An 18,182-nucleotide genomic window follows, 5' to 3' on the forward strand; every position below is an offset into this window, starting at 1 on the left:
TACATTCTCTACCCCTTCCATCCAGTGTTTTCCCTCTTTCTCTGCCCTTCCATTCTAACAAGCATCTGTCCTCTCTCCATTCCATGCAGCATCTGCCCTTCCATCCAGTGTCTTGCCTTGGAACACCACTGCCCCACCCCATGTTCTGGCATCTCTGTCTCCTTTCCTTCCATCTCTCCCTCCCTTCTTTCTCCCTCCATGCTCGGGCATCTTTCTCCTCTGCTTTCCTTCCTTCTTTCCCTCCCAACCCCATCCTCATGGTCTGGCATATCTGTCTATTTCCCTTCCATCTCTCCCCTCCCCCTGTGGTTTAGCATTTCTCTCCTGACCTCTCCTCTGGTTCCATTCTCTTCCCTCCTTTCCCTGTAGTCTAGCATATCTATTTCCTCTTCCTTCCTTGGTTGTCCCTCTTCTTTCCTCTCTCCCAATTTGGCAGCTTTCTCTTTTACCCTTCTCTCTCCCTAATCTGGTGCAACATTTCTCCACTCCCCTCTTCCTGCGGGATAGGTAGTTCTCTCTTTCTCTTTCAGGCTGCCGCTGCCAATCTTCAGGCTACTGGCAGCGTCAGTCAGCTGAACACACTGCCTTTGACTGCCCTGGAAGCATTCCCTCGGTGTGCTTCAATTTTAGAGATAACTGGATCACATGTGAGACGCGCTGTTTGTTAATAAGCTCAGCAAAACATACAGCATTTGGGGGTATGAAATCCCAGGTGCCAGGGTGAGCAGGGAAGGCAATGAATGGGGCACAAATTTGGTACCCCTGTGCCTTGTGTGGTCGCACCAGATGCACATATCTCGCGATGTTTCTGAAGAATTTTTTAAATAAGATGTTAAACACATCTGTTTGTCATGTTCCTTATTGCAATCTATTAATGTATATAACTTTGATCCTTCAAAAAAAATAGACATGTGCACTTTTAGCACAGTCTACTGTCCCTTGTAAAAGTCTTTGCACCTTTGTTTATGCTGCAGTCATGGTTCACACACATTGTTTATAAAATTTACATTTTGCTCATTGTATCTGCATGCACTTAGAACCTGATTCTATAAATGGTGCCTAAAACTTAGGTGCCGAGTAGCTTGGCAATTAAGTGTGATTCTACAATAGTTAGGCGCACTTTATGGAATTGAACCTAGAGGCATCCTAACCTTCCAGTCTAGGTGATCTGTGTATCCAGTGACACATAATCAAGCTTTTTTAGGGGAGCTGGTACTGCTACTCACCCGTACCATATTGTATACTACTCAACCCTGCTGTTAGAAATGGTTCTGCTCATGAAATACTAAATGTAATTCAAAATTTGAGCCCTTGTAATTTGATTCTCTTATAGGTGGCATCTTCTTCGTAAAGCCCATAAGGTCTAAGAAATATGTGACTATGATGGACCCTCTGCAAGAAACCTATGGGAACACAATGGGAAGTATTCTCTTCATTCCATCATTGCTAGGAGATATATTTTGGTTTGCTGCAATTCTTGCTTCATTAGGTAAATAATTAAGCTACCTTTGAGATTTGATATGGATATGGATAACAATGGAAAAATCTCTTGGTTACATTGTATATCCCAATCCACTAAAATTTAATATGAAGGAAGGTCGTATCTTAAGATCTGCACCTCAACCGAAGGCCCATTACCCTCTCTCTCAGTCCTGAATCACAAAATCTATATACATTTATAGCTTAAGGACTCCTGTTTGGCTCCCCCAGTTTAACAAATAGGCACTTCCATGGACTAGCCATCACAGGCATTGTAAGGGGGGGGGGGGGGGCGGTCAGCCCCAGGCGTGGTCTTTGTAAAGGGCGCAGACACCCATCCTCCTCTCCCCCTCCTTCCTGCCGCCCCCCCCCCCAAATCACAGGCATGTGCCTTTTCCCTTTCCTCGTACCTCTTTAATTTTTCCTGCGCGAGCAGCATTATGAACTTGCTGCCCACACTGGTGTCGCCTCTCTCTGACCTCATTTCTGGGGACCCCTGTTACTAGGAAGTGATGCCAGAGGGATAGCTGACACAATAGGGGCACAAGTTCGTGTTGTTGCTCTCACCTTCTCACCTGGAAAATTAAAAAGGTGTGGGGGGCGGGAAGGAGTGGGAGTGGTGGAGAATAGGGCGGGGGAGGGGTGCCATCACCCCTTTTTCCTAAAAGTAGTCCTACTGGGCCAGACCAAAGTATCCTGTTTCCAACAGTGGCCAGTCTATGTCACATGTACCTGGTAAAATCCCACAAAGTGGCAAGATTCCATGTTACTTAACCCCAGGGATAAGCAGTGGCTTTTCTTTAATAATGGATTATGGACTCATCCTCCAAGAATTTGTTCAAACCTTACCTAGCTACATTAACTGTTTTCACCTTTTGCTCCAGTAATGAGTTCCAGAGCGTAACTATGGGTTAAGTGGAAAAAAAATGTTCTTCTATTTGTTTTCAATATGCTACGTGATTTCATGGAGTTTCTCCTAGTCTTTGTACTCTTTGATAAACAATCAATTTTGTATTTATATATTCAAGATTTTATAGACCTCAATTATATCTCCCCTCTCCTAGCTGAAGTGCCCTAACTTCTTCAGGCTTTCCTTACATGAGAGTTGTTCCATCCCTTTAATCTTTTTGATGAGCTTTCTCCATACCTTTTCCAGTTTAGCTAGGAGGCTCATTTTCAAATCACTTTGGGAACCTGTATGTGCTGTTCATCGCGGTTGTCCCTCTACTACATGCTGTCATTAATAGAATCACACCTAGTAGCACCTAAGAGGACATAAGCATCGCTAGGCATCCTAGAGGTAGGTACCAGTATTTTAGGCCAGTGCCTACCTCAGATGCCTAGTGAAGCCTTAATCAACCACACCTATTCTCCACCCCTAACCATGCCTACTTTTCAGGTAGGCATCGTTGGGCATTGCATGGCACCTCAACTTAGGCTTCACTAGGCACCGCATGGTATTTTGCTTGCAACTCAAATTAACAATTAAAATAATTGTTTTTTAATGGGTTTTTAATGGCATGGTCAATTACCATGCCATTTAACCCATTAAATTAACTTAAGCGCGGATTTAAGTTAGGCATCACTAGGCTTCCAATTAATTGCAATTTATGCTAATTATGAGTTGCTAATTGGGAATTATCAGCACCAATTAAGTCTATTAAACAATTAAGTTAGGCACCTACATTGACTAGGCTTAGCGATGTAGGCGCCTAACTTTAGGTGCCATTTTATAGAATCGAATTATACCTTGTTTTGTCTTACTGATTTCTCATCAAAGGTAAATGGTAATATAATTGATGTTCTCAAAAAGTAATCGATATTTTTAATTGTATGGATCTTCAGACCGCAGCCGGGCACTACGCCGGTTGCTATTACTCTTTGTCGGTCCAGCCTTTATTAATTATTTCTTTAAACTCATTTGTTAATCTTCTTATTTGTTTTTTTATATATATTTTCATTTTCAATGTATTAATATCAAACAGAAGAATGTCACTTAGCTTTATAGTGATCTGTCCTTCATTCATCTCTCCCGATATGCATGTTTCATAGTGAAACCTTTCTTCAGGGTCCAGGGAACATTTGAGGGAGCCTATTCAAACTTGTAACAAGCTCCCTCAAATGTTTCCTCGACCCTGAAGAAAGGTTTCACTATGAAACATGCATGTCGGGAGAGGTGAATGAAGGACAGATCACTATAAAGCTAAGTGACGTTCTTCTGTTTGATATTAATACATTGAAAATGAAAATATATATAAAAAACAAATAAGAAGATTAACAAATGAGTTTAAAGAAATAATTAATAAAGGCTGGACCGCCGAAGAGTAATAGTAACCAGTAGCTTAGTGCCCGGCTGCGGTTTGAATGTCCATACAATTAAAAATATCGATTACTTTTTGAGAACATCAATTATATTTCCATTTACCTTTGATGAGATATCAGTAAGACAAAACAAGGTATAATTTGATTGAATATACAACAGTGGCTCTAATACATAGGATTTATAGAATCGAGCCATAATTTATTTAGGCATGACCTTATAGAATAACGTCTAGTGTACATATATACATAACTGCCAATTTTGACGTCTCTGATAAGTTATAGATTTGCCCTTCATGACTCTTAAGTCCACTAGGGTCCATGTAAGTTTTCAGCAGGCACTTTAGTGACTTGGGGGCCTGATGCTCTGAGCTCACCATGCCTTTAACGTTTGACGTTAAACCAGCTCAAACTGGTTTAACGCGCAAGAATTTTAGCTTCCGATGCACAAAACGGTTCTCCGCAGTCTTTTCCTTGCCTCATTGCAACCTCTGAGAATACAGTGCAAATGCATTCCAATGACCTCGTTAATATTAAAATGTACACTCCGGGCAATGCCCAGACATTGCTAGGTGATGCATAAAATGAAGTGCCAATCTTTAACACTCCATAACTACTGGCAGGTCTGGAGATGCCAGTAGTGTTAAAAGCGCGTCTCGTGCACGTTCGTAAAAGTGTATACTGGCAGTTCTGCGGCTGCCGATTGCATGAGAGGGAGGCACAACACGTATATGTCCCCTGAAGCAGTGTAGAAAAAAAGAATATCTTGAGTTTTCACACTTGCAATGGTGGTTTGCTGGTAGTTCTCTGCCTCTCTCCTCCCCTCCACTCCCCCAATGGACATCGATGGATGCTATAATAAGGCACACCCTCCCCTAAACTATGTATGCTCTTTGTCCCTCCTGGTTCCCCTCTGTACATGATAACATGTTAGTCTCATCTTGTACTTAGATGCACTGTTTACGTAATCTGTACACTTTTCCTTTATTTACCATTTATCTCCTAAGTAGTTTACATTCAGGTACTTTATCATATTTTCCTATCTGTCCCGGTGGGCTCAAACTCTGTCTAGTGTACCTGGGGCAATGAGGGGATTAGGTGACTTACCCAGGGTCACAAGGAATAGCAAGGGATTTGAACCCAAACCCTCAGGGTGCTGAGGCTGTAGCTTTAACCCCTGCGCCACACACTCCTTGATGATAATTTGTTAGCCTTTAATATTGTACCTAGGTTCCCTCTGTTCTCTGTTACCCACTCTCTGAATCTGTGTTTGTTCTACTGTTACCCACCCTGACCTTTCTGGGAGGACAAGAAATAAATCAAAATAAAAAAGAAATAAATCAAAATAAACCTATGATTGACACTCGTGCGTGCCTACGAAGTAGCATTTCCTGGCGCATGCCTCCTTCTGTGAAATATTCTGTGCATGTGTCCTTCACTTTCTCCAATGACTAATCTTAGGGGACTACCGCAAACCTCATTTACATGCAAAGTTTTTGGGAGCATCGCTCCAGGATTTTAATGGCGACTCTACAGCATCGGGCCCTTGGTCTCTTTATTGTCTCTGCCTTGGGGGGGGGGTAATGTGAGAATCCTCTGTTTCAAAAGTTTATTATCCCTAAATATCAGCTCTTCTGTGGAACTGTGGGGACATTCTTTGCCACTCTAAAAATTGAGTGAGCCAAAGATTTATGTTTTTTTAATTTTAAAATTCCTTTTCCTATTCTTATTGTTTCTCTGTAGGAGTGACAGTGAGCGTCATTTTAGGAGTGGCAGGTTATATATCCATCATCATATCTGCCTGTACTATTATTGTATATACTTTGCTGGGAGGTCTGTACTCGGTCGCCTACACAGATGTGATCCAGCTTCTTTTCATGATGGCCAGCCTGGTAAGTGCCATCTGTTTCTCTCAGTAAACATTGAGGTCAATATTGAAACAGCAGTTATATGTTACTAGTGTAAGTTGGCATTTATTCACCAACTTTTAATGGCTGGTGTAAATATCTGCAACTTTCCCTCTCTTCTACGAAACCGCGCTAGCGGTTTATAGCGCAGAGAGCCGTGTTGAATGGCCCGCGCTGCTCCCGACGCTCACTGAGTTCCTATGAGCGTCGGGAGCAGTGTGGGCCATTCAGTGCGGCTGTCTGCGCTAAAAATCACTAGCGTGGTTTCGTAGAAGAGGGAGTTAATGTTACAGTTATGTACATAACTTAAGAGCATAAGAATAGCCTTACTGGGCCAGACCAATGGTCCATCAAGCCCAGTAGTCCTTTCTCACGGTGGCCAATCCAGGTCACTAGTACCTGGCCAAAACCCAAGGAGTAGCAATATTCCATTAGCTCAGAGTAAGTAAGATTCCGGAACCCCAAATAATAGCAACATTCCATAAAGAGGAGCCAGGCGTTATACTGGTGCAGACAGTACAGTGCTGGTGCCTGTGTAGCTAACTGGACATGTAGGACTGCATAGAAAGCAGTTCTAACTTTGCCTGGTTAGCCATCCAGATATTGGCACTTCTAGGTCCTGGCCTAAAGCTGTTCTGCCCTCCCTCTTACCTTCCCTTATCCCCCAAGTAAAGACTAATCTTCCTTCCCATCCCCCTTTCCCAGTCCACCTGAAGAGTCCTGTGGCCTAGAGGTTGTCAGGGCAGGAGAACCCCACTCACTCCTGCCACTTGAGACTTCTGTTGAAAACGGGTGTTGCGACCTCTAGTGGTAGTCTCATGGTACTATGGCTAGGAGTCAGCCTCCAGTTGAATATCACTTGACCCCACATAAATTCTGGTGTGCAAGAGAAGTCTGATGAGTCCTTGATATTCAATGCTGGTGCCCATAAGACAACATATCAAAAAAGATCTAAATAAAATGAAAATTCCCATAGACATGGGAAATACCATGAAACAAAACTTTTCTGGCTGCCCATCCCTAATGTTTATATTTATTAATTTTGATTTTTTTTTGCTAGATATACGCCTAGTTAACCCAATCTGCTCATCAAAAGTATTATTCTATCTGTCCTCCTGAAGAGAACTCACCAACAAGGCCACATAGTCTGCAAGATCTAAGTCATCTAACTGTATATTTTCAAGCCATGTGATTCCTGTACTTTTGACTTTTACTGCAACAGGCCACATCCAGTAGAATGAAGTTGTTTAGAGACAGGACTTCCTCAATTCATGCATCCTGGTGATGCCTGTCTTCATGCATAAGTCCTTCACCTCTCGCTGTGTTGGAAGTCTGGATAATATTCTCATATATCTAAACAGGCCAGTACTCAAGGCCAGCTATGCATTCACTGGCAGCTGGCACAGTTTTGCTGTGTACATTTGCGCCTATGAAAACGTGGTGCAAATACCTGTTGCTACATTTGAGTACAGATGCCCTTATTTTATAATTACACATGTAACTTAAAGTAACGCCCCCGATCCACCCCTGACCCACTCATTTCTGTGCTCTCCTTTTCGACTCATGTGTAAAATTTAGGCATGGATCCTATACCTAAATTTATGTACATATCCTGGAATTGATTCTAATTAGCATCGATAACTGCTTAGTGCCAATTATCAGTGCTAATTAGCTTGTTGTTCGATTAAATTGCATGCACAATTTTGACCTGATTTTTATAGAAGTAGGGGGTGGGGTCTTATTGTTGTTATGGCAATTACTAATCCCACCCATACTCTAGGTACTTACGGAATTTGAGAATGCAGAAAGACAAACGAGTACATAAGGAAATATTTCCCAGAATGTAACAATTACCATTTTAAACACAGTGGATATGTGTACCATTTGCTCTACTGAATTCAGCAACTGAAAATATATTTCATACTGCTTTTAATGGATCTTATCAAGCTCCTTGGATTGGTAAAATAGAAACGGAATATATTGGAAGATGGCTGGATGACTTTATTTATCTGGTAAGATTCTTTTCACTTCATATTCTACTGTAGTAACTTACTGATTGATGGGATGGAGTTAGGGTTGCCAGACTTCTGGATTTCCCTGGACATGTCCTCCTTTTGAGCACATGTCCGGGGATATGGACAGTTTTTCAAAACCCGGCACTTTGTTTAAGTTTTGAAAAGCTTCTGGAAACGACCGATGTCGGGATGGCATCCACGCATGCATGAATGTCGTCCAAAATCGCTCATTGCTTATACGGGTCGAGGGGGGCGTGGCATGGGGCAGGCCTGGGGGCAGAAAAGGGCATGGCTGGCCGGAATGGGGCGGGCCTGGGGCGGGGCCATGGGTCAAGATTTTCCATTTGGAAAATCTGGTAACCCTAGATGGGGTTAAACTTCTATATGATGTCTGGAGAAAGATCTGCATCTTTGGTGTTCACCCCAGGCCTTGAGAGCTGCCAACAAGTCAGGTTTTCAGGATATCACCAATGAATGTGCATGAAGAACAGATGCCAGGATATACCTTAACTAAGCTCTCTTATTTGTCATTTCTTATATGCAGCCAAATTAGTCGTTGCTGCGTCAAGGAAGGATACAGGTGTCTCCTCACCCCCAAATTCAATATATAGTGCCTAAAAAATTGGTGCTGATCAGGTGGTCTAGGCTAGACAATGACACAATGACAAAATTTATTCCAATCCCCATGGGAAACCATCTCCATGTCATTTTTTAAGGAGAGAGGGAAGACTCAGAGTATGAATGGACACAGCCACTGACCCTCAAGCCTTGCATTGAAGAATGCTGGTGTAGAAGGACTGCGGTTGAGACAGACACTAAAGAAGACACCGGATGGTTAGAACATATGACCATAAGCGTTGCCATACTGGAACAGACTGAAGGTCCATTAAGCCCAGTATCCTGTTTCCAGCAGTGGCCAACCCAGGTCACAAGTACCTTGCAAAAACCCAAAGAGCAGCAACATTCCAGAGCTGAGATTGTGATGTCATAATGCCTCATTCCACCAATGCCTAAAAGCCAACCTCATCAGTGATGTCACAATGGCTTCATTATCTTATACTTGGCTCACGAAAGAATGAGAGTATGAATGGGCTCAGCCACTGACCCTCAAGCCTTGCGCTGAAGAATGCTGGTGTAGAAGGACTGAAGTTGAGATAGACACTGAAGAATGGCACGGGATGGTTTCCCGCGGTTATCCACAGGGACGGGAATGGTGATGAATTTTGTCACCGTGTCATTCTCTATTTGGAACCTAAAATCAAGCATACAACACAACACAATATAATACAACTTCTTGTATCCTGCAGTTTTTCTACATGGAAGCAATGCGGCTCACAGCAAGAGGGTTTACATTTGTGCCTTACTAGACCTATCTAAAATGGCTTTACAACTCCTAGTTGTAAAATGTATTTAGATTATATTTTGTTGTATGAGCAAAAGGAAGTCTGAGCATTACCAAATTGCTCTTTAGTAGGGATGTGCAATTACCATTCATGACATACTAAAAATGATATCAAACAGGACCCATTACTATCGTCCATTCAAACTACCTTTAAAGAAATAAAATTTTAACCCTATGTACTTTAGTTAGATTGTGAGCCTTTGGGACAGTTAGGGAATTTCCAAGTACCTATCTTATTTATTTTTATTTATTGTATCTTTTAATGCATTCATTTTTGTAAACCACTTAGAAACCTCACGGTTATTAGCGGTATATAAGAATTAAATTAAATTAAATTAAAAATTAAATTGAGTTAACAGATCTGAATTTAATGCCGACCTGATTACAAAATGTTGGATCATACCTCCCTCACCCTTGCTTTACCTCAGATCTCCCTTTCGTGGAATCTCAGGCAGCGATATCAATTTGCCCTATGCAATATGCTGCTCACCTGCCACTACTACTATTAATTATTTCTATAGTGCTACCAGATGTACGTAGCGCTGTATGAAGCATCCCAGCCTCTCCCACCCCCCGGCTACCCTTTTTGCCAAATGGTACAAGGGTTCTTAATGAACTGAACATAGTATGGTAACCACTGCCTGAACACTGCAAAATCAGGCTTCTGCGTCCCCTGAAGTGGCTGTGGATAAGCAAATCTAACATAGATGGTAGGCTGAGATAATAATGATGGGAAGGGGACAAAGTCTCCAAGAAACATTTGGTAATTACGAGGGGAAAAGGTATGTCTTGGGGGGGGGGGGATTGTTTGTTTTTTTATAAAACAAGCACTGAGTGCAATACATGATACAACAGAACTTCTCACTGCCGCAATTCTGACTTTCCAGAGTCTTAACAGCATTGCCTGGCAAATCTACTTCCAAAGAATCCTTGCTGCCTCTTCAACTTGGCAGGCAAGAATCACCTCCTGTATGGCAGGGGTTCTGAGTGCCATCTTGGCTATCCCATCTATTCTCATTGGTGCTGCAGCTGCATCCACAGGTAACTAAAACTGTGTGGATATGTTGTTTAATGTTAAGAATGAAACTACAGTCAAACCTCAGTTTGCGAGTAACTCGGTTTGCGAGTGATTTGCATGATGAGCAAAACATTCTCGCAAAACTTGTGTCGCAAACCGAGTGTTGACTCGATTTGTGAGCACCCACTCCGAGAACCGGCATCGCTCCCCCCCACTCGCAAAGGCCCCCCCCCCCCCCACTTGAATCGGCACCCCCTGCCCGACCAACTTTAACTCATCCCCCCGTCTGGCACCAGCACGCAGCCCACAGGACGTGCCGGTGCCGCTTGAAGATCTTTTTCTTGCCTCTGCCGGCTTTGAGCATGCATCTGCGCATGCTCAAGCCCTTCTAATTCTCCCTCTCGCCGAGATTGCCGAGAATCTCAGCGAGAGGGAGAATTAGAAGGGCTTGAGCATATGCAGATGCATGCTCAAAGCCGGCAGAGGCAGGAAGAAGATCTTCAAGCGGCACCGGCACGTCCTGTGGGCTGCATGCCGGTGCCAGATGGGGGGGTGAGTTAAAGTTGGTCGGGCAGGGGGTGCCTGTTCTCACGGGGGGGGGGAGGGGGGTGCCGATTCAAGCGGGGGGGCCTTTGTGAGCGGGAGGGAGTGATGCCGGTTCTCGTGCCGGTGCCAGACGGGGGGGGGTGAGTTCAAGTTGGCTGGGCGGGGGGTGCCGGTTCACGCAGAGGGGGATGCCGGTTTGCGTGGGGGAGCCTTTGCGAGCAGAGGGGGAGCAGTGCCGCTGGCCTCGGGGGGGGGGGGAATGTATCAAAGCGAGTTTCCATTATTTCCTATGGAGAAACTCGCTTTGATATACGAGTATTTTGGTTTACAAGTATGCTTCTGGAACGAATTATGCTCGTAAACCAAGGTTCCACTGTATTTCAAAAACAAGTTTAAGAGGTAACACTTAATGCTCATGTAACGTCACATTTTAGGGATGGGAACAGAGCCAAATTTATGTGTAATAGAGGCCACATTACACATAAGCGCTCCCTCCTCGATTAAGGAGGAAGTAAGTTTTAGGTTTAATAGGCAATACACCCCCCCTCCTTTTTCAAAACTGTAGCGTGGTTTTTAGTGCCAGCCATGGCGGTAACAGCTCCGATGCTCATAGAATTCCTATGAGTGTTGGAGTTGTTACCGCCATGGCCGGCGCTAAAAAACGCGCTACAGTTTTATAAAAGGGGGGGGGGAATTAATAATTTCATTATTTTGTTATTTTCATTATTTACATATACATTTAGGGTCCATTTAACTAAATTGTGTTAAGTGCTACTGTGTACTTAACTCTTGAAGAACAGGCTACCACAAAACACGTAACATTGTAAAGTATCTTGCTTGTTAGCGCTCGCTAACTTGTGCATTAAGTATTCTTAAAAAATATTTTTTGAAGGGGTTGTGGAAAACGGAGAATGGATGCGCAAGTGTTAACCACCTAGTGTGTTCAAATTACTGTGCACTAACTTTTTAACATGCATTTAACGTGGAATCACTTTCCACCTTCTACATTGGAGGCGGTAAGTGCTTCTGCAATACTTTTTTCCTGCTAAAGTGCTAATGACAAAATTAGAGCACGACCGGATAAAGAAAATGGTCAAAAATTTAGGCTTAGCGCTTGCTGAAATCCTATATTAGCACATGCTACATCCAGATTCTTCCAGATTCCAGATAATGAAAGAGCTTAGCGATGTAGTGAGGGAGGTTAGAATCCAGGGTGGGAGCATCTGGCATCACTGTGCATGTGCCTGCCTCGGTCCCTTCTGACATCATGTCCTAGTCCCATGACCACAAAGTGATGTCAGAAGAGAGCCAAAGCTGGCACGAGCAGCAAGTAGAAGATGGTGCTCGTGCCAGCAAGGAGGAGAGGCGCTGGTGCTCCCCCCCCCCCAACGAAGACAGTACCCGGGTGGTCCACCCCCCCTTTACGATTCCACTGAAAGGGCCCCTGCATTTTTATTTTAGTGAAGTGCAAGGATGATAGATCAGCTGCCCCATCCAGTCATGAAGAGAAGTTTCCAAGTTTATTAATATTCGATAGACCGCCCTTAGGGTCACCTCTGAGTGATTTACAGATAATTACAATAAATTGATAGTAAAAAATAAAGCGAGAAAATAGTGGGGTAGAAAAGATAAAATTAAAGGGTAAAGAGGAACTATATTTATAATAGGATAGATGAAAGGATAAAGAAGTAGAGGGTCTAGCCTGTGTTGCATCCAAGCCACCTGATCAACATGGAGAATTAGAAAAAAAAAATAATAGTGAAAAAAACAAATGTACCACCTCCTTTACAAAGTCATGATAGAAGCTCCAACACTCATAGAATTCCTATGAGCGTCCGAGCTGTTACCGCTACGACCGACGCTAAAAATGCTAGCGCGGCTTTCTAAAGGAGGGGGATAGTCAGGAAGTATAAGACGGATGTTGACTGTAGGCATCATTAAATATGAAACATAACATAACAATAATCTTATATACTGCTACAGCCTCACAGCTCAGCGCGGTTTACAAGAAAGAGAACTGCGCATACGCAGTGAAATGACAATTCTATAAAAAGAATTCAAAGAGAAAAAAGTGGAAATATAACAATTGAGTTACTAAAAGTTCTTCTTAAAAAGGTGGGTTTTTAATCATTTCCTGAAGTCAATGTAAGAGTAGGAACTGGAGATCAACTTACTGAAGCTCTTATCCCAAAGGGCAGCTTGGTAAGCCAGACTTCGGCTGAAAAATCTCTTATACGGGCAACCCTTTACAGTAGAATCTTAATTCCTTGAACAAGGCATCTACCATGTGCAAAGAGGAAATGCTCAGAGATATACGTTGGAATTCAAGCCATGCAGTGTTTTATAACAAAAATACCCACATTTAAATATTATCCTTGATTTAATTTGCAACCAATGAAGTTTCTGATAGTGGCCTAGTTTTGTTATGGTTTAAATTTATCTAATTGCTTTCTGTACAAGTTAATCTTGATTATGTATATTTGAAAATTTTATAAATAAAAAATAAAATAAATTTATCTAATGATGATTCGAGTCTTAAATGGGTAGGGAGACTGTTCCAAAAAGAGCGACTAGTGAGAGTGTATATCTTATGGAGGATGATGGCATAGGACATGTGACGAGCATTAGGAATAGTTAGTAGATTTTGTTGGGATGATCGTAGTCTTCTGTCAATTTTCAATCAAAGAGAGAACCAGTTCCACTACTCCATATCTCACTTATCATGATCAAATGAGTTCCCTGACCAAAAACTGTTTTTATAAACTCCGTTTAATTCGTTGCATAACCTTAGCTTTAGAACCCACTTCTATTCAAATCCTAATCCACTCTTTGATCATTTCCCATATAGACTACTGTAACTCACTCTATCATGGAATAACCCAAAAAGAAACTCGCTGAATACAACTAATTCAAAATACAGCGATTAAACTCATTCATAAAGCTAAAAATATGACCATGTCACCCCCTTACTCCGAGAATCTCATTGGTTACCAGTCTCTCAAAGAACAACTTATAAAATTATTCTCTTAGCCTTTAAGATCAAGACTTCTCATCAGCCTGCCTTTCTTGATAAATATCTCATTCCACACACCCCATCCAGGGCCCTCAGGTCCACTAACCAGAACCTACTAATAGTCCCTTCCATCAAGGACATATACTATACTAGAAATACGATTTTCTCTGTTGTCGCGCCCTCCCCTTTGGAATGCAATGCCATCGAACCTTCGTTCTGAAAATTCCGTAAACAAGTTTAAAACGCTCCTTAAGACATTCCTCTTTAAAGACGCTTATCAAAACCCCAATTGAGTCCCCCAACAAAAATGGGAAAATAAAAACACTTCTAGGAAGCAAACCCCCATTTTTCCCCTTGTTTTATCCTCCCCTCCTTCCCTCATTTTATTTTCATTTATACAATGTAATTTAAAAACTTCCCCTCCCTTCTCTTTCCTTTTGTCTCAAACCCTTCATAATCAAGTCATTGTTTTGACCTCACCCCCCCTATTCTCATTGAGATTTTTTATTTTTTCCCTTGTTTAGATATAACTTTCTTATAATTTTTATCTTTTTATCATTATTGTAAACCGACCAGATACTTGTGATGGTCAGTATATCAAAATATTAATAAACTTGAAAGCATACATTTAAAAAAAGGGCAGGAAGAGTGTATGTAATTCTGCATTAGAGAATGACATGGTGACAAAATTCATCACCGTTCCCATCTCCGTGGATAACCGCAGGAAATAATCCCATGTCATTTTCTAGTGTCTATTTCAACCTCGGTCCTTCTACACCAGCATTCTTCAAAGCAAAGCTTGCGGGTCAGTGGCTGTGCTTATGTGAGCCAAGGATAATGAAGCCATTGTGACATCACTGATGTGATTGGCTCTTAGGCACTGGTGGAATGAGGCATTATGACATCACAATATCTGCTCTGCTCTGGATCACAATATCTGCTCTGGATACCAGAGACTGTTATTCTGTAGTGTCTGTTTCAACCTCAGTCCTTCTACACCAGCATTCTTCAAAGCAAAGCTTGCGGGTCAGTGGTTGTGGCCATTCATACTCTGATTCTTCCCTCTCTCCTTAAAGAATGACATGAAGATGGTTTCCCGCGGTTATCCGCAGGGACGGGGACGGTGATGAATTTTGTCACCATGTCATTCTCTATTCTGCATATCTTCCACAGGTGCAGAAAAGCTAGTCCCAACTAGTGTTTTAGATTAGCGTAGAGAAGAAGAAGGATGTACTGAAGGTGACCCCAAGGTGATCAGGCCAAGATGACCAGCAAGATGAGAGTGCCATGCACAGAGACAGTAACTCTTTGTCCATCCTTAATATTGAAAGCTCACAGAATCCCTAATCCAGTTTTTTTTTCTGCTCTTCCTTCTCTAGACTGGAATCAGACAAGCTACAGCTCTCCAAGCCCCGCTGAAAGAGGGGAGTCCAGCATGATCTTGCCCCTTGTCCTGCAGTACCTCTGTCCCACCTACGTGTCTGTTGCTGGCTTAGGGGCCATAGCTGCTGCTGTCATGTCTTCTGCAGATTCATCCTTGTTGTCGGCCAGTTCCATGTTTGCTCACAACATCTACAAAAAGATGCTGAGGAAAAAAGTGAGAGATTCATCTGTTTGCTTTTCTGCAAACCAGACGTAACTTGGACCTGATTGCATAGCTAGGATTCACCGGTATCAAGATATACCAATAGGCTGTAAAGTAAATTAATTGCATTTAATATAATATTACATTTTGAGAGGTGTTTTCTATATGATGTCTACATCCAAATTGAACAGACAAAGAAAGAACACCCCGCCTTGAGATATCAACAAACAAAAAGAAAGGCAAGAGAGGTGTCTTTTCAGCCAATCATGCAATCATGAGACTGCATGATTGGCTGAAAAGACGCCTCTGTTGCCTAAATCCAAAATGAGACATTTGTGCCTAAAACATCTCAATCCAACGTCTAGCACACAGCCATTATTAAACCAGAAAATCATCTAAATTTCTGGTTTCAATTATGGCTTGGCGCTAAATGTTTTCAAGCTGAATGTCCATCTTTAAGTATCCCAGAGAAAAGCAATTCCTAGTAAACTGGTCACACAGCAGCACGGAGGATCAGCCTAGTGTAAGTGGACTTCACACAGAGCAACCCAGGTACAATTCCACCAAAAACCTCTTCATATTGTATGGTGAGTCAGGCTTGCAGGCCACTTATATATTTAGGGCTCACATATTTATAATGAAATGAGAGTTAACATGAGAATTGAACCTGGGCCCTGTTGTTCACCCTGTGTTTCTGTGCTTATGCTCCCCCAAGTCTAGCAATTTCTTTTGTGTCCATATCCTTTCCCACCACGTCCAGCATTGCTCCTCTGTGTCTTGTATTCCATCCCTATCCAGCATTGCTCCTCTGTGTACCTATATCTTTGCTCCTCAATGCTCACCACCACCACCTACCCCATCCAGCTTTTCCCCTCCCTCTTTCCTTTATAGAATAGGTGCCACATTCTAGTCCCCCAATTCTATAAATGGCTTCAAAGTTAGGCATTCAGTTATATATAGTATAGGGCAGTTACACACATCACTTAGGACCCTTTTATCAAGCTGTGTTAGGGGTTTTTTTAATCACGGGTCACTACGGTAAAAGTTCCAATGCTACATCTCAAAAATGATATAGTGTAATTTAAAAAGTACAGAGAAAAGCAACGAAAATGATAAAAGGGACAGGATGACTTTCCTATGAGGAAAGACTAAAGTGACTAGGGCTCTTCAGCCTGGAGAAGAGACGGCTCAGGGAAATACATATGTTAGAGGTCTTTAAAATACTGAGTGCAGTGAAATGAGTAGATGTGAATCGCTTGTTTGTTCATTAAAAATACTAGGGCTATGGGGCATGCGATGAAACTACTAAGTAAATATTTCTTCACTGAATGGATAATTAAACTCTGGATTTTGTTTCTGGAGAATGTAGTGACAGCAGTTAGCTTAGCAGGGTTTAAAAAAGGTTTGTATTATTTCCTAAACGAGAAGTCCATAAGCCATTATTGAGATGGCTTGGGGAAATCCACTGCTTATTCCTAGGATAAGCAGCATAAAATATGTTTCTTTCCTTGGGATCTTGCCAGTTACTTGGGACCTGAGTTGGCCACTGTTGGAAATAGAATACTAGGCTTCATGGACCTTCAGTCTGTCCCAGTATGACAACTCTTTTATGTTCTTTTTCCTGTTGAGCAGTGTCTCTTCTTCTGGTTGGAAGATTGTCTCCTGTCCTCATAGAGTTCCTTTTCTAATTGTTTTATATTTTTTTAAAATTTTTTTTTTTTAATTGTAAACCACTTTGACTATTGTTTTATAATTGTGGTATATTTAAGTTTTAATAAACATAAAGATATTGCTGCACATCAAGAAATGGCCATCTCCTCTACCCATTATAAAAGAATTATAGTGAAGTTAAATAGAGCCTCTTCATCAACATATGAATGGTTTAAGAAGATAAGTAAATATTGTTGATATAAGTAGTAACCTAGGTTTCAATAATTTTTGGGTAGGATGATGAATGTAGCCTCTTACCATGATTAAGCCTTTGGGAATCACAGGTGGTATATTGTTTTTGAGGGCTCTTTAGTAAAAGCATCCATAAATAAATAAAATAATATGGGGCTCATAATCGGTACTTGGACGATCAAAAAGACAGATCGTCCAAGTACCAATAATCAAATAATCAAACCTAGTTTTAGATGTATCTAAAACCAGCTTAGGCCTTTACCCTGCCTCTAAACGCCTAGAGTGAAAAGGGGCATTTTTAGAGGAGGGGAAAAGGCGGGAGGTGGGTCGACCTAGACTTAGTCGTACAGCAAGTATAATTTTAACAAGGTTGCCCAGTTATAACATACGTTTTGACTTAAACCAAGTCAAAGTAGGTATAAGTTCCGAATAGGGGCCGCTGAGCTGATCCCGGTTGCTGCGATCAGCTCAGCAGCCCCGGCAACCTGCCCAGCTCCCCACCGCAATAATTTTGGCAGGAGAAATGCCTAATCTCTCCTGCCGTGATTGCAATCCACCCCCGAACCCCGACAATACTGGCAGGAGGGAGCCCAACCCCTCCTGTGTAGGCACAAGTCCCCCACAACCCCCATCACAAAAATTCCGGCAGGAGGGAGCACAAGCCTTCCTGCCAAAGCGCAAGTTCCCCATGACCCTCCCCCTCCACTCTGAAAATACCGACAGGAGGGAGCCCAAACCCTCCTGCCGGAAGGCAACCCCGCCAAATACGATCAGGAGGGATCCCAGGCCCTCCTGCCCACAGCTCACCCCCCGCAACCCCCAATCGACCCCCCTGAACCCCGCGACACCCCTGACACCCCTGACACTCCAACCACCAACACCCCAACTCAACTAATGTTAAGTTGGCTGGACTTATGTTAAGTTGAGAATGGACATTTTCCCTGCTGCTACTTTCAGCGTTTAGGGCCTTAGGCCAAAAGGGGACTTAGACATGTT

General features: G+C 42.4%; 1 protein-coding gene across 1 annotated transcript in view; it reads left to right on the forward strand.

Moving 5' to 3' along the window:
- Positions 1 to 18,182, forward strand: part of LOC117362348 (high affinity choline transporter 1-like) — a 29,325-nt gene that overhangs the window by 7,248 nt on the left and 3,895 nt on the right. The window contains exons 3-7 of the mRNA XM_033948586.1: positions 1,334 to 1,489; positions 5,542 to 5,690; positions 7,574 to 7,717; positions 10,010 to 10,163; positions 15,079 to 15,296. Coding sequence (XP_033804477.1) covers positions 1,334 to 1,489; positions 5,542 to 5,690; positions 7,574 to 7,717; positions 10,010 to 10,163; positions 15,079 to 15,296 — 821 coding nt within the window. The remainder of the gene's footprint in view (positions 1 to 1,333; positions 1,490 to 5,541; positions 5,691 to 7,573; positions 7,718 to 10,009; positions 10,164 to 15,078; positions 15,297 to 18,182) is intronic.

The sequence above is a fragment of the Geotrypetes seraphini genome, chromosome 6 (assembly GCF_902459505.1).
Source record: "Geotrypetes seraphini chromosome 6, aGeoSer1.1, whole genome shotgun sequence".
In the NCBI taxonomy this organism is placed as follows: domain Eukaryota; kingdom Metazoa; phylum Chordata; class Amphibia; order Gymnophiona; family Dermophiidae; genus Geotrypetes; species Geotrypetes seraphini.